The sequence below is a fragment of the Takifugu rubripes genome, chromosome 9 (genome assembly GCF_901000725.2).
Source record: "Takifugu rubripes chromosome 9, fTakRub1.2, whole genome shotgun sequence".
NCBI classification, from domain to species: domain Eukaryota; kingdom Metazoa; phylum Chordata; class Actinopteri; order Tetraodontiformes; family Tetraodontidae; genus Takifugu; species Takifugu rubripes.
The window spans coordinates 2725387-2742451 of record NC_042293.1 but is presented as its reverse complement, the minus strand read 5'-3'; the positions used below and the strand labels follow the sequence as shown (position 1 = coordinate 2742451).

The window sequence follows — 17065 nt, the reverse complement described above, 5'->3', positions numbered from 1 at the left end:
AAAGCTTTGAGCAGCCAGTGCTTCTCCTACCCTGGCATGACTGTGACATTATCAACACCACCTGTCAGTCAAAGAAAAGAGCAAAAAGAAACAGGCAGCAGGAAAAGTCATTACAGATCTTTAGGTGTGTTCCTCATAGAGAACATGAACTCACTAAACATTAGTTCATCACACTGTGGAGATCATATCTATCAAATGTGATATTATAATTCAACCATTGTTGTACCTTTTATTTATTATTATTATTTTTATTAAAACATTCAATCCCACAAAGGGAATCAAATCCAGTCTTTAACCTGGATATAACCACCAAGCCCCCCCACAAATCTAACACCTCAAGTTACCAGTTAATGTATGTCGGGCCCCACTCTAAACACAGAAAACGTCTACAAATCAATTCTCAATCTACGCTGGAATGGAATGTGTCCCACTGAGACTGTTCACCTGGACAAAGTTTTCCAGCGTTCCGCCTGCCAATCACTCTTTGCACTCGCGTTCAGATGCACGCAAGGCCAGCCCTGCGATCCAGGAGAGGTGGCCAGGGCCGCCAACACGGACAGCTTTGTGGTCGTGTTTATAGGTTTAACAAAGCCCTTGGCATTTCCTGGATCGCCCGTGCCAAGTCCGTGGGGTTCTTTCCAAACTTGATTTTTTTCGGACATTTCTTCATCATTCGGGTTTACAAATTCTTTTTTTTTTTCTTTTTGCTTGAGCTTTTGCCAGAATTAGGTGATGGTCCAATAGTTAAAACAATCGTGGGAGAATCTGAGCTCTGTGTGAGTCTGAGCACTGTCTGTCTTTTCATTTGAAGAAATGGTGTAAACTTGTAATTGTTAGCTTAAAATTCTACAAATATCGCTTGACTCATGTGATTGTTCAGTGTTTTTGAGTCAAACAACAGGATTTCAATGACCCCGTGACCTCGCCCTGCACGAGTTTTATGTTGATGGAAAAATCTGACCTCCAACAGGAAGTTTTTCTAAAATAATCGCGTTAAAAAGGTCGGCACCAATTAAAAATTGCATCGCTAATGTAAACCACGTTATATTTGGCAGAATAGGGCGAGTTTATTTATATCTAAGTTGACTGCCCTTAGGGTGCCACAACCTAGAGGCCACTGAGCGCAATATGAGACTAAATTTAACTTCATCCACAGCGTCACTGCATTCCTACACTTTTCTAAACATAATTTCCTTGGTATCCTGCGCAAAAAGGACATCACTTTCCGATCAATACGATGCTAATGAACTTTGGGGGTTTTTGGCTGATGATTGCTGAGCCCTGCAGACCCGGTCACAGGTCGTGTTGATGATATAGCATCAGTGTCATGTGTCACTTCCTGCTTTTACTCCAACAAACGCCCCAAAGATGCTTCTCAAGCAGAATGAGTCAAAAAGTTCCAATTTTGAACACACCAGCATTGGCGAAATGGTCTTTTTTAGGTATTTTTTTTAAAGCACATTTCTTTTAAAGAAATGCAACATGAGCAGTGTTGAAATCCCTGTTCAGCACAAAAACAGCTGACATTCGGGAGAAAAAAAAACACATTTTCCAGTAGTTCTTGACCTTATTGCTCTTGTGACCTTATTGCTCTTGTGAAAAAGGTTGTCTGATCAAGAAAATACTCAAACTAAAATTAAGTCATTAGCTAAATCAGGATGCAACAAAGTTGCATCTGTGTGCTGTTGTATTTCCATTGAGAAAAAGGTTGCCAATGACGAAAAACAGGATTTTCCCCCTTTATTTCTCAACAAAAACAACAGAGAAACAATGCAATATGGATATGTTTTGCACTGGCTAGGAGTGTGAGACACATTCCCCAACTGTGATCCCACATTTGGATTCTGGCACAGGACCTTAGATTGTGTTTGAGTCCCTGATGCTCTTTATCCACGGCTCCTGTCACATTTAAATGTCAGTGATCAAAGGGAAAGCGAAGAGTTCAAAAGGAGCCATGACAAAAGGGAAGCCGATGCGCGGAGCAAACAATCTAAGTTAAATTGCCATCACCAAACCACATTGTGGTAACGTGTCAGTTGACAAAGCGAAGTGCATGATTAAGTGTCAAAAACAAAACATGTCCTGAGGCGAACACAGTGAAAATGTGCGCTTTAATAAGCAAATCGATGTTTCCGAATCTCTCAATCATATACTTAATAACCAATTGGAGGGAGGAGAGAACTGCTTTTCATGTGTCTGTAACGTCTTAAGGCAGGCATGTTAAAGGCTGTGACCTGGTGCACGTTTACAACAGTATCCTATTACAGCCTTCCTTCCACATCAGTATGGAGTGCACATATGAAGACCTCCCAGTCTGACACCAGCTCCAAGACAAACAAACGTCCTGCTCCCCACTTAAAGCTCTGGCCGTAGCGATGCTCAGATTACCATCACATAAACACAAACAGCATCAAGTGGAGCTGAGGAGAATCCCTGCGACTGTCATGGTCGCCTCTGGATTTTTGATCGCCCGTTGGAGGCGGCGGAAAAGATGAGAAACACAGAAAAGTCAGCGGATCTGAGATGCAAGCTGTCCTTCTGTGTGGTTCTGAAGGCAAATTTACATTGAAGTGTGTGTTTGTTAGTGTGTAGTCTCGTTTTTGCCTCTGTTGTATGTACACAACACGTACAGTGTTATACCTGAGGTATTAAATGTGACAGCTAATATTGAAATAATCACAGACAAATGTATATTTTAACTTATTCATTCAACTTAAACCCGATTTAAGGTAAACTCATGGGTTTGACTCTCCCACTCCGGCAAGCTCTATATTTAACGGCTTTATTAAACTCCGACATGAGGAAAGAAAAAGGCAAAGAAACCCTGAGATCATAACAATACAACACTTTTATTGTGAATATATTATATTTGCACAATAATCAACACCATATTAGAAACTTTTTTTTTTTAAATCTTCTTTCATTGGCTCTTTTATACAGTAAATAGTATTAGTGTACAAATGTATATAAAATGTATTCAGGCTGGTCAAGTTCCACAAAAGATTAATCCATGTACAGTATTAAAGCACAATCAGATATCGGAGGAACACACACATGCCTGCACAAAGACTCGCGAGCCCCGGGGTAGAACACAAGTCAACACTCGACTCTGATAAACAGGCAGAACCTGAACGCTCAGCACCAGCGGGTCTCCATGAGAGCCAGGCGGAGAGAACTCGTCTGCAACGGTTAACATGAGAGTTAACATGAGATTGAGGACCGACGACAGGTTAAGGCAATGCAAACTCAGTACTGGTGGTGCTGTGGAGGTGAGATTCTCTCCAGCGGGCCCTGATGGCGACATCCGGCGTCCAAACACAGAACAAGCTCATCCCATGACACTGCAGCGTTTCGACGCCGAGACCTCAGCGTCTGTTTCACAGCACTTGAGCAACACAAAGAGGAAACAAGCGTGAGGAAGAGGAAAACAACAAATGCAACAGTCAGGTTGATACGCTGATCTCATTCACAAGTCACTTTGGCTCCTGAGTCCAGTGGTCCAGAGAGATTAACAGAAACAGGACTGATACCCAGAGGTGTTGGAACGCAAAACCCAAGTCCTTTCTCTCTCCCACATTCTTCTGCCACGAGCGGCGAACTTTGGCGACCTGTGAACTGCAACGAAAACGAGCACCAGAGCTCGCAAACTCCGACAGGTTCCTTCGTTCCGGAAGCGGCCTGCTTGAGCTACTACATAGGCACTGGGGATTTTGATGCATCAAACTGGAGGCGACCGACGCGGCCGGAACGTGCACAAACAGAGCTGGGATCGTGAGTTGTTGGTCTGGAACTGCAGGGGTGCTCTTTCGGAAAGCCGACTCTCTCTCTCTAAGGCCTTGTCTGAGGAATCTCTTGAAATAAACTAGCTTGCAGGTTGTGTGGAGCTTTGGTCAGAGTATTGGTGCTGTCGTCAGCATGCTGCTACAATACAACACCGAGTTAGTTGTGAAAAGTCTACTTTGTTTTCAAGTACAAAAATGATAAATAAACAGATACGGTACATTTAAAAACACTCAAATGAAAGGGACCCCCCCCCCTCCCCAAAGTTATACTGGTTGCAAAAGTAAACAATCATTACCGCATAATGATTCATAGCAATCATATAAGAAGCAACAAACAATATTGACACGACACAAACCAATGCTGTCAGCAAAGACAGTGTTTGGGGGATGTTTTGTTGGCATCGTGAGGGCGACTCTTTCGTTTCCGAGAAATCAATCCGAGAAATAAAGCAGACTGAATTAAAGGGTTTGGTTGGCTCTTACTCTTGCACCATTATTGGAGGAGAAGATGGGAATGAGTGCAGCTGGAGGATATGAACGAGCACCCTTTGGCATCGGAAATAAGAGAAACGCCGACGGAAATATCCTAGGAACTGTGCCGCCTCCGTCCCGGATGGTCTGTTGGACGTGTCTTCTGCCCTCTTGTGAAGTGTGACGGTCAGTGTGCGAGCGCGTCTGCACGGGGGTCACAAGGGCTGTGAAGATGACAGGAACCACAGCAGCAGCAGCTGGAGCCCGAGTAATGGCCAAAGGCACGGGCTCAGCACGGTCCCGCCTCCACAGTCAGAATCATCTTCCTGTTGGATGAAGCAACTGTCAGTCTCGGCCATGACAAACTCAGTTTATACGATGGATGGACAACTTTAAAAAAAAAATGCTTTAAAAAGGGTAAAAAGGGATAAGGACCACTCAATCGTCACATAGAAAAATAAAATTTTCAATGTTGTTAAATTGAATGTGTTAATAAATGTAGCAAAAATAAAAAATCTCAATGCTTTACATTAAATGAATAAACCATGTTTAAACTGTATTTTAAATAAAGTCAGTTTAATTTTTTGGCATTGCCTCTCGGTGCTGATCATGGTTGGGAGCTAAAATAAAACTTTTTTTTTCAAATCAAGTGGACAGTTTAATAAGTTTTTCTACTGTATGAACATGGAAGCACAGAGATTCTGTCACCTCATGAACAAATCTTTAATTTCTCCCACATTTCTGAGCTCTGTCACGGTTAATCGTCAGCTCAGAGCTGTGAGAGTGTGTTTTGCCTTCTTGGACTGAACTTGTGGGGGCCCACACCTACTAACACTGTGTGAGAGTCTTTTTAAAAAAAATAATATTTGATGGGAATATTCAGGATATCTGTTCCCGCCAAAGGCATCAGAAAGCACCATGAGCAGCACATTCAAAGGGCAGGAAAGCGACATTTCCCCGTGTTTACGTCACTGTCTTCCTATGAGCGGCTTTGCCAAAGGTAATGGGACAGATGGAAAGAGCACAAGGGACGAGGCTTGCTTTCACTCCCTTCCCTTCCTTTTGTGCCCCCCCCTTCCCTTTGCGGCCTGGCACGGCCTCCTGACAATGTAAACAATCAGGAGCGTGAATTAGTGTCTCTGTGTGATCTACGCCTTCACGACACAATGAAAGGCCAGCGCAACAAAGATATGGCAAATATTTCCATTCCAAATATTTAGACATCCTATAAACTTTTGGGTGGCGTTGCAGTTATTTCACACATGATTTATCGGCGCGCTGCCTTTGTTTTACTAATTTAGCTCAAATCGCAGAACTGCGTGACCTTCTCATCGGCTCTTTCCAAAAGAGAATTTAGAGGAAAATGTAAAAGCATGGGACTTCTAAAAAAGAGAGGGGAGATTGTGGACAGACGTTAGATTTTCATGTTGTTTTACCGAGTCGATACTGTTTAAATTGGCCCCGACTCGTTGGATTGCAGTCGGTAATGAAAGTGCACGGACCTGTGTGAGCAAACTGACCCTAAACTCATCACCAGAAACAAGAGAGGGGTGCAGGTCAGCGGGGAACCTCGGCTGATTGGGCACAAGGGTTCATCCTACCAGACAAAAGCAGCCGCCAGCAGAACAGACGAGGAGCGGAGAGATCACATGAAGGAGAAGAAAGAAAAAGACAACACATGCATGCAATATAATGACAGATGGATGAATAATGAAGAGAGTAAGTAACGAAAAGAAAGTAAGATGGAGAGCGCAGGCAGGCAACAGAGCTGATGGAAACCAGACAGAATCTGACAGCACTGAAACGACGTGGCTCACTAATGAAAGAGTCTTCAGCTGTACCTCCCCCTTCCCTCTCTTAATTCCGTCTCCGCACTGACGCACATGTGTGTTTGTGTCTTACATTTTCATTGTTGTCAAAACAGACGTCCGGACCTTTGCGGTATCTGGGGTTCTGCGCCAGCTCGCACGGATCCGGACCTTCAGCTGAAGACGCTCGCTCAGGAAAAATGGGATTCTCGCTCAAACAGCACACTTAAAACAACAACGCGCCGACTTTTATCTCCCCTGCCAATAAAGGCTTAACGCCTCCAACTCATAAGGCCTTGGCAGCCTCAATACCCTCTTTTATTCTCTTCCAGATGTTTTCTAATCTTCTACTAACATTTATGGGGGGGGTCATAATTACACATGCCGTTGCACTGTGTTCATGATCTATTATGCTGTCGGCCATTTTTCTGCTCTGTTCGTGACAGCTTAATTAGAAGTATTTTTGGGAGACATTAAGGAAATGTTGTGTCTGCACATGCGCAGTTGTGCTGAGCGGCCGTGCGCTCATTTGTGTTTCACATTTTGGGCCTACGCGATGACCTAGCAAAGGTGAAAAATGGTGAACAACTCCATGCAGCCCAGTGATGTCAGCCACAGACCTTACTGGTTTTTAGTTGGATTCTCGTGCAGCAATTTTTCGGCGGCCTTAATCACATGTTGTAAAAACACACCCGTTAACCTCCCGGCAGCCCAAACAACGGTGCCAGTTCCACAGGTAATACGAGAAAAGCTTTCATATGCTGTGCACCTGGTTTACTGTTCATCTGTGAACAATCACTGGGGACCTATTGCAAAGTCCTTAGTGTGTGTCCCTGTGTTGAGGGCTTAAGGGCCGCTGTTGTTAAGTGATGGATGGAGGGCTGGAAAGCGAAAAGGAAACGTAACTCCATGTTGACTTTTTATGACTCAGGTAAAAGGATACATGGTTGTTCGGCCTGTCTGAGTGGCCTGGGGTCACAGGACAAGCACGTTGCCTTGGCATCGGTGATCAGGAACACCAGGTTGGTGTTTGGTAGCTTCTCTGCACGGTACATCCTGGGAAACAAACACACACAGCAAATCTCTTCAATATACCGCATTTGCATATGGATTAAACACTAAACCTGCAGGGCATTAGACGGAAGCTCTTGTGCACATTCAATCATCCTCGTCTCTCGTTTGGGGATTTTTTTTATAGCTGTAATGAAAATTTTTGTGTCGCTAGTCGTTAACATCGGGGAGCAAAGCAATAGACACGTGGGACTCATAATGTCCAGTAATTACTGCCATATTTAACCCGCTCTGACAGGCCAAATTGACAGAAAAGGAGTTGGGAACAAAGTAAATGTGCGGTGGTCCGTGAATGTGTGTATTAGCGATTCTGAAGTGCAGCCAAAGAGCAGCCCGACGAGGGAAAAGAAACAGATAAAAGGGCTTTTGTGCCTGCCCCTGCAACTGTACACGCAGACAAATCAAGGTAACCTGCGTCAGATCAGGAGTCACCAGAAAACAGCAGGAAACTAACCACATCTGACCCCTCTCTGTTAAACAGATACGCTGACATGCAGAAAGATGGCAGGACACTTCCATACCTGGAACAGTTTCCACAGTCCAGAACACCTGAGTAGGATCTCTCCTCATTATCAAAGAAGTACTGGGTTTGTTCCGTGATGCAGCTTTCCTTGAACATGGCATCTGGTATCTCTTCATCTGCTGGCTCCGCTGAGCAGGTTTAATCAGGGAAGAAGACAGCAACATGTTAGTCAGAGGTGATCATTAAGGCTGCTTTTGCTGTTTTGAAACGAGGCGGAATGTTGGAGATTCTGGCGCTCACCTGCCTCAAGAAGGTTTGGAAACAAGAGTCCTACTAAAAGCTGCTGCAATATCGACCTAGTCAGGGAGAGTGAGAGGGAAACGGACATGGAGGAGTCTATAAACAGACTTGGACTGTTGTGTAACTGCACTTTTCCCCAGTGGTCCACTTCCAAACAAACACATTACAGTAAAAGAGAAAAAAAAAGTCCTCCCACCCTAAAACACACATGTATAAACAACGAACAGAAACTGCACTTACCAGGCAGCACTTGATGCCCACCAGCCAATACTGAGCAAGTCGGCAATGGAAGGCTGAAGGACAGGAAGAGGAAGAAAAAAGCTAAATAACCAGGGCTCTTTCTTCAAACTAGGTCCACTTTAGAGTATCAAAGGTAAATCTTCTCACCACATAGACAGAGCGGGGGCCTGCTGCAGCCTTGCTGTCCTTCTCTGGGTCGCAGACAGACTGGTAGTCGTAGGTCTTGTTGAAGGAGTACAGAGAGGTGTTGACCAGGTTGATCATCAGCACCGGGTCCACCTCGCCAAAGAACTGACCGATCTAGGCGAGTAAGCACAGGCGTGCAAACACTGAACAGATGAAGGAGCGCTAGCAAAAGGATGGATGAGACTTTTTTACAGACACTTTTTGCTACAGATTTGACACCGCTGAAGCAGAACTATGAACTGTTCAGCCGTAACTTTTTACTGCACCCATGTCGACACGCTAAACCCGTTGAGTTATGGAAGCAACATGTAAGCCTCTAACTTTTTATCTTAGCATTTGAATTAGGCGGTTTAAGCTGTCAAGCGATTTACATGTTAACCGAAGCAAAACTCCATTTATACAAGATTACATCATATAATACACATATGACTGCAGTAATTAAGCGATTTGATTGTATATGAGAGGCACAGATGGCACAGATAGAGCCAAACGCTCTCAGCGGCCTCACCAAATATAGAACAAGATGGGCTAAAACGAAGACGGGATTCCTTTAGTCAACAGCAGACACTGATTTAAGAGGGTGGATGAAAACCAGCAGTTGACCTGTGGAGACTGACATGAAGTGTTTCTGAAGCCAGTTCTTCCAACCACTCACACAGCAGCAGCCTGCAGTGAGCTAACGTGGCTGATCCGTACTTCTCACATACACGGGGGACCTCACTACAGCTTCAATGAGGAGAAAAGAGACCGAAAACAAAACCCCCTTCCTGAGAAAGGCTGTCCTGTAACAACCGCACTCATAACTTAACTGAATCATGTGGCCTGTCTCCAGATGTTTTGGGATTTGGGATTGCAAAAGGCCAGAGACAACTTACCAGAGAGATGTATTCATCCTGATTGGACATGAGAAGAAATCCTCCATCATCCAGGATCACACAGTCTACATGCTGGCAGAAAGATGAAACGATATTTAAAATGCCTACAAATGAAATCTGACAATATAATACTGGTGTAATTATTTTGGGGAGAATGAGGGTCTAAATAAGTAAAAGGTGCTGCTGTACCTTGTCATTCCTCAGACAGCCACAGATCTCATCTTTACACTTAAGGGTATGAAAATAAAGTAGGCGTGAAATTACGACAAGTAACATTATGAGAGGCTGAAGGCAGGCGGCATAAATAAAACAAATAAAACAACTCAATTGTGCACTAGACGTACATTCAGTTTGAGCGTAGCGTTCATGAAACTGTTCATCCAGAAGGAGACATTGAGTTTCACTCCGACCACTAGAGAAAATACGGAAAGCAGAGAGATCAGCCTGAACGTCGGCCTACGCGCTACACCGCCGACCTGCTGTTGGCGAGGCTGACCTGCTGGTTTGAGCGTGACTTCATCGATGGTGAGTTCCACCGCTTTGCTCACCAGGATGCCGGACTCGGAGAAGGAATCCTTGTTCTCCGCTGGAGTCAGGAGGGAAAGGCAGGGAAAATGTCAGAGAGGGAATTACACGTAAAGGAGAATAATCGCTGTCTGTTTTTGGAAATGACTTTCATGTCATTGTTATGTGCTGGTGATTTAAGGCGGCGGGGTGCGATCTGTGGAGCCCGGACATGTGTTAATCCAGTTAAGTGTGGCTGGTTTCTCTTTTTTTTAATTCTCTGCGCTGATGTCTGCTAGAGAGATCAGCGCAGATAACAGGAAGTGTGCTGGACGGGGAGGGAGAGGGATGATTGCTGAAAGGACACAGCGGGAACAGGAGAAGGATAAAAAGAGTGATATCAGGGGCCAGAGAAAGTGATCCACGCCAGATCCAAAGGGCCTAGAAAAGGACAGGGTTCCTCAGGGATGGACACATAGTTATGAGCAAAACACAAACTTACTGTTGAAAGACGGTGCTGTGAAAATGTAAACGTCATTGTCCAGTGTCCTTTTGTAGAAGCTGGACTCGTAGGTCTCCGGATTCTCGATCCAGTCCTCCCCGACACTAAGAACATTTACAACATGTACGGGCTCTTAACGATATAAAACACCACTGAAATATGCTTATTCCCTTCTTCTCTCCAGACACTTCATATTTTCATCTTCGGCCAACCGTTAGTCATCAAGACGAGCGTCACGCCCAGCCCCGTTGATATATGCCGAGGATGGGATCCAGCGAACGCTGCAACCGACTGTATTTCAACTTTATTGTCAGGAGGAATGCGAGCACATTTTCAGGGCTGAGTATTCTGATCGAGTGGAAGCCTCCAGTGTAATTCAGATAAAAGTAGCAGCGAGGAAATTGAGGAAAATGAGCTGCATTAAGCTGCTGGATCTTTGTATTTGACCCGTGCTATGTTCTCGTCTGGCAGGCTCTGGGAGTTTTGGCTGGAAACGCGTCTAATCCTCCATGTACAGGAAAATGACTCAGTGGAGCAGGTGAGCTAAGCAGCCAGAAGTGATCGGCCTAAGGGTATTACAGCCTGTATCCATTTCCATCTCACATTTATGCTGTCAGACGTTCGAGAGAAGGCAGAGGGGAACTGAGAAAACAGGGGGGCGAATACCTTCTGGGGTAAACTCTCGTTACACCGCCGTCCGTGGCCACGAACCTGGCCACTATCCCGTCCCTGAGAGGATGAAAAACAACAGACTGTTAGACATCAAAGTCCAAAAAGGGCTCATGAACCGTGAAAATCAAGCTGCAGATGTGACAGAAATCATTCTCTGCCCACAGTCACTTGTCTCTATTTGTCCTAATGTTAAACAGACACCCCGCTGCGTGTGTGCAAGTAGGCCTTCTGATTATTTTGGACAAGTTAAGCGCGTCATGAAAGGAAAGGAAAACAGCCCGTCTTGGCAGAGTTCCGTGTGATTGGCTGTGATGCGTATTTTGGGCTTTGCTTTCATCACGTTATACTAGTTAGACATGATGAAATCACCCAAAGTAGAGAAGAAGTTGTGCATGAAATGAGCAAAAGTTCTGGCAGCGAAACGCATCAGGAACATGCAACAACAATTTCCATATGAAACATCTTCGCGAGGCTTAAAAGTATTATTTGTAATTATTAGACATGGCCTCCAGGCAAGTAGGGGGCAGCATTTCACTTTCTAAAAGTTTATCTCGGCCTCGTTCTCTCTCTCACATTAGAAGACTTTGATCATTTTTTCAATTCACAGCACACAGGTACAGATTTGTGAACTTCTGGAGTTGATACGTGGATGTCCGTACGCACTTTCCACCATTGCTGCTGCTCCTGCTGCATTGTGGGATACCTTGTTCTTATAGTCTACATACGTCACAGTTGATGCACCTTTGATAAAATGAGCAGAACAAATATACGTCCGGGAAAATTTGGAGCGTACTTGGCAGGTTGTGAACTTTGAATTGGAAGCGTACAAGAAATACCCATAATAAACAGCTTCTGACTCGATATCAAGACATGCGTCTGGTAAGTATGCTAGTTCTGTTTATACCGTTATCATCTGTATCGTTAATAATCTTATAGGTCGTCCCTATAAAACAGGGACACATTGTGGCACTCACATTGTCTGTTCACTCCAAACTTTGACCAGTTCAGCGGTCAGACCTGCATCCAGAATGAGCCGACTCACCAGGGACACGTTACCTTTGGAATAAAGATAAGACACATCAAACATCATGGATGTTGCCTTAAAATCAGCCCTCAGAGAGACTTTTAGGTTTAACCCCAATGGAAGGTTTAAACCAACTGACATGAAGCACAAACACCAGGAAGGCAGACTTTTGTCCCATATGATGAAATGGATCAGACCACTCTGGATCCATTAGCCGAGTGATGGCGGGAAGTGGAGCGATCCAGTAGATGATGACCAATCGGTTGCCGTGAGTCACCGTGCAGCATGACAACATCGGATTTCAAGAAAACCAATAAGATCATGCTGACGTCAGCCGGCGTAGCCCTGGCAGAAGTCGTGATCCAACCTTCAGATGTCGATCGTGATGATGTCGCAGACATATAAGTGGTCGTCTGAAGTTACGTTTCAACACTCATTAGTACAGATGCAACAGCAGCTGTCTGACATTTGAATCCAGTTTGTTCCTTTTCCGGGTGTTTACACATCTCAAGTTTAATGACTTAATGACTCCACTCCAAATCACTGTCGTATTTTACACATGAAATCTCAATCAGCATTCTTAGAGAAACAAGAGTGACAGATTTCAACCTACAACTCACCAAAGCTAAACACTGACCGTGTATTCGGATAAACAGCCCAAAAAAAGAAAAAAATATTTTTTTATAAACCATTACACACAGAGTAGCAGCCTAAATCATCATATTTACTTCTGCCAGCATTATGAAGCACCGTCGTTTCTTTTGAAAGATCCTTTCCATCAACATCCCCAAATACGGTTGGGGATGTTCGCGGTTGGCTGCTCAGGTTGTCGAGCACGAGCAAACTGAGCAGTTCTGGATCAGATTGATCTACAAGGTATTTGCTCATTATCTTAAAGAAAGTATTTTTGGTACAACTTGGACTACATATACATTATATATAACTCCTGAGGCTAAAGAGAGATCTAAATCACAAATTAGAAGTTAAACGACTTTAAAAACCTCCAGGTTCCATAATTTCTCTTAAATTAGCTTCACTACACTTAATTTAAAGACTTGACATGAAAAAATCAACATTTGTAAGAAAAAAACAGGACCTAACAGTGAAAGATGTGCAGCACTTACATGCGTTGGGAGTGTATCTATCAATGTACTGGTTGAAGTCCAGGAGGAACTGGGTGTTGTTGAGTGACAGCTTCAGCTCTTTGCAGTACTCCCTGAAGAAACAGATCTGCTTTAATCTCCGTCACTCACGCCTCCATTACAGAGAGCAAACACGACGGATGGCTCACCGTGGGGAGATGAAGGTGTAACCATACTCGTCAAACCTCTCCAGCTGCAGGGTTTCCATTGCTTCAAATGGAAAAAAACATAAAGAAAATGACTGATATTTGACACAGGCGAGGGGCAATTACGCTGATGAGCTAATTAATGGTTATCTTTACATTTGTTGATATTTATGCTGTAAAATGTACCAGGGTTAACATGGGACACACAAACACACACTAAAACACATCCTTGTATTACTATATTTGCGGTGACATTCAGAGAGATTTAATAAAAATAATACAGCTCTGTATCCTAACCCAAACCTAAACCCAATTCTTACTTCCAACTTTTAACCACGTCTTAACCTTCCAACAGTCCTTTGAAGATGTGCGGACGAGCCAGAAGGGCCTTAAAATTGCAAAAATGTCCTCTCTTTGGTAGTAAAACGAGTACCTTTTTTTTTTTTTTTTTTAAACTCAATATGTAACAAATCCAAGAACACACACACACACACACGCACACACACACTCACAGGCGGGGGCTCACTCATAAAACATCAGACAGATATGAAGTGATGGTTCAAGCCGTGTGTGTTGCAGAGAGGAGATGAGAGGAATACTCACATTGTTGCCCTGCAGTGACCCCAAAGACAAGAAGATGTGGAGAAGTGAAAGTAGGAAAGATAAAGACAGGTAAAAATCCATTCATCATCTGACATCAGACGTTCCACCATGCTGAAACACTTCCCATGGCGGATATTAAGATGCCACAGTTCTACGTTTACAGTGAAAAGGTGTACATTTGGTCAAACGCAAAAGCAGGGAAAGGAAACGAAGAGCAGGAAATCATCATCAGATTCCAGCAGGAACGAGCGGCGGGAGAGCGCCGCATCTTCTGCTCTGCGTTTCCAACCTTCGGTGAACAGGCTGCCTGGTGTTCTGTGTCTCATTACTGACACGGCAAACGTGGACGGCATCGCTTCACTCTTCTTTTAAAATGAAGATATCCCGGACTTTAAAAGATATCGAGCCGCGTGGTGCAGCGTTACCGAGCGCTGATTCCCGTCTGGCTCGGGCCAATCTGGTGCAGGATGAAACGACGGCCTTCATATAAAAACATAACTGGCAGATTCATTGTCCCTCTGTCTCTGCAGACTCCACGGAGACCCTCTTATGTCCGTGCCATACATTCCCTCCCTTTTATCTGCCTCTTTATTTCTCTGTCGCCATCTCTTCAGCCTATTCTCTGCGGCGTTCCTGCTGGAAAAAAAGCAACCTTCTTTCATCCATCACACCCTTGGCAAGGGACTGGGCCCTAATGTATTAGGAGGACGAGTGGCTGCGGCGACCACCGCTTGCAGAAAAGTGGGAAGATGGATCGAGGTACTGGTGGTCCAGCTCCAGCGAGAAACTCTATACGGCTCTAGGGAAAACTTTAGTGTCCCGACTCCCTGTCGGAGTCCTCCGTGCAGCCAGGCATGGTGTGTTACTGTCTTTAACGGGCCCGTAAACGTTGGGACAGTCTCCACGGCCCAGTCACAGTCGAGGGCCGAGCGATGTGGCGGCCGAAGAGCCGATCTGATTTACAGCCACGTCAATGTCGGAGACAGACTGTTCTCTTTGGGATCTGATGGTTGGCATCCATCTATCTTTTCATGCACGGCACCTCATCATGCAATCAAACACAGAGCAGACACACACACACACACACACACACAGAGGAAGACATCACAGACACAAAAGGAGTGAGTACTTGCCCCAAGAAGAAGCTGTAAAACCCAACAGTGGAGGGAGGACAGGACAGAAAAGTTCCATCAGAATCAGAATGCAACGAATTGTCCAAGAGTGACAGATATGCATACATCAATCCCTCGTATTCGCGAGCTCTGCTCTAAGCTAACAAGCCAAGCGAGACAGCCTCCTTAGCAAAGAAAGAAAGAAAGGCTTAGGGAGACTTAAAAGATGTAGAAAAATGAGGACAACTTTAGCGAGAAGAAAGTGAGAGGAAAAAGGAGAGAGAGAGAAAGGCAACGCAATTTCCCAATGAGTCTGTTGTCAAATGGGTAATAATGTTTTATCTTGGAGAAACAAAAAAAATGGTTTGAAGAGATAGAAATGGCCTCCAGAGGAGTAGGAAACATATACTAGAGAGGCCATAGCAAGAGGGAAGAGGAGGTGTGGGAGGCTTCATCTTCTGTGATGCCAGGAGGGCAAGAGGAGGGGAGCGAAGAAAGAGGGAGATGAGAAAAATGGAGATCAAACGAGCTGGTGCCGGGGCCGGGCCGTGCAGAAGGGAAGCATGTGGACGAGTGTGCGGGGGAGTTCAGGCCGACTGACCAGTGGGTTACACTACAAAAGAAAAGCACCGCAGGGATCTGATCCGATCGGCACATGTGAAGGAGTGGTTGCCGCTCCAGCTAGGAACAAGCAAAACAACACGAGTGGAGGCCGTGCACAAGCAACAAGAGGGATGCACGGGAGGCGGCTGCGAGGCCCGATAAAGGCGGATGAGGGTGGAGGGTGCTGTACTCACACATGGCCTGCTTCATGTCGTCCCCCAGCTTAGCTTGAATGAAGTGCTCGCTGTATTTTGGCAAAACGAGAGCCAGGCTGCAAGAGAACAGTCCCAATCATGATGGCTGGGGGACAAAATGGTGGCTTTTCTCACAGTTGTTTAAGGCTCACCTGTAATCTGTTCCATTCACTGGTGCCCACGTGTAGGTCCTGACTCCTCTGTCGATGTACCTCTGCCATGGATGAAGCACAGCAAAAAAATAAAATACAATAAAATCAACAATCAAAAGCTTGAAATCAGTTACAGCCCGTGGATCCAATGGGGGGATGCCTGAAGTACATCTGTGTCCTCTCTCACCTCGTCCTGGGATTTTACCAGCGTGCGAATGGTTTGTTCACCTGTCTCTCCATCAATCATCATCCTCCTGATCTGAAAACACAATGAGGGTTCTGTGTCAATGCATCTGGATTCATGTGCATCCGAGAAGTACCTGAAACACTCCGCTGTCGCCCCCTGGTGGCTGTCGGAGTTACGAAACGATCTTTTCCCCCCACTGGAGATAGGTTTTATTCTGGAATCTAGTGTGCAGTCTTCATCGTGTTGATATCTAACTCAAAGCACTTAAATTTGTAGTTCATATATAATCTAGACTTCCAAATCTTGTCATCCATTGGTTTTCTAGATGCAACTGATTTCACAGCTGCAGATGGTGGCACTCAAAATCTTCATCTCCTAGATGACGTAACACCAAGAACAGAAACAACACGTGGGGCAGTAAGCAGGACCTCGCCTCTCCTCCGTACCTCCACTTTAATGTCATTTTCCAGCTCAGCGTCTAGGAAATCCAGGGTAACAGGCTCCTGGAATTTAGGATTCTGTGGAAAAGGAGACATTAGAGTCATCAGAACATCGCATTCCCTCTCTGTCAGTGATGATGCTGGAATTTAAAACCAGCTGAGTGGATGAACTGAAACATTCCAAGAATATGTAATGTTAATACATTTGTGTCCCAATGCTTTGGTCTGGTACCACGAGGCATTACTCCGATGTCGCATCAGCAACAGCAGACGCGGCTCAATCAGATCTGATACAGAGAGACGCTGGACCCTATTAATGCCCTCTCTTAAAAACCCAATACCTCTGTGTGGCTTTATGGCGATATAAAATGGTAGCAGTAATCTGGCGCTTCTCTATAAAACAGCAGTGGATGGAACGCTCGCTCCGTTTGGGACTCAAAATATGGGCTGACGAGGTGAAAGCATGCTGTTTTCTGCCTAGAGCACATTTTATGTAAATATATACGCAAGCTAATGCTAAGGGTGTATTTTAACTGTGAAGGAAGAAGTAAAGCAAAGCTTTAAAGATAATATAATGGAAATTACACC

At 44.8% G+C, this 17065-nt stretch overlaps 1 protein-coding gene across 7 annotated transcripts in view; it reads right to left on the bottom strand.

Annotated features, from left to right (window-relative positions):
• Positions 1-2830: 2830 nt before the first annotated feature.
• LOC101064543 (voltage-dependent calcium channel subunit alpha-2/delta-1) overlaps positions 2831-17065 on the bottom strand; it is a 42387-nt gene continuing 28152 nt past the window's right edge. For 2 of the 7 annotated variants that reach the window (XM_029842280.1, XM_029842283.1), the window contains exons 19-40: positions 16484-16555; positions 16038-16109; positions 15851-15912; positions 15699-15775; positions 14923-14934; positions 13790-13798; positions 13190-13250; positions 13023-13114; positions 11849-11930; positions 10869-10931; positions 10203-10306; positions 9693-9782; positions 9541-9608; positions 9386-9424; positions 9197-9268; positions 8283-8435; positions 8136-8188; positions 7896-7951; positions 7654-7783; positions 7005-7117; positions 6156-6238; positions 2831-4579 (exon numbers count right to left, since the gene is read on the bottom strand). In XM_029842280.1, coding sequence (XP_029698140.1) covers positions 4469-4579; positions 6156-6238; positions 7005-7117; positions 7654-7783; positions 7896-7951; positions 8136-8188; positions 8283-8435; positions 9197-9268; positions 9386-9424; positions 9541-9608; positions 9693-9782; positions 10203-10306; positions 10869-10931; positions 11849-11930; positions 13023-13114; positions 13190-13250; positions 13790-13798; positions 14923-14934; positions 15699-15775; positions 15851-15912; positions 16038-16109; positions 16484-16555 — 1674 coding nt within the window. In that variant the 3' untranslated portion in view covers positions 2831-4468. The remainder of the gene's footprint in view (positions 4580-6155; positions 6239-7004; positions 7118-7653; positions 7784-7895; positions 7952-8135; positions 8189-8282; positions 8436-9196; positions 9269-9385; positions 9425-9540; positions 9609-9692; positions 9783-10202; positions 10307-10868; positions 10932-11848; positions 11931-13022; positions 13115-13189; positions 13251-13789; positions 13799-14922; positions 14935-15698; positions 15776-15850; positions 15913-16037; positions 16110-16483; positions 16556-17065) is intronic. The other 5 variants (XR_003889674.1, XR_003889673.1, XM_029842281.1 and 2 more) reach the window with 5 other exon arrangements.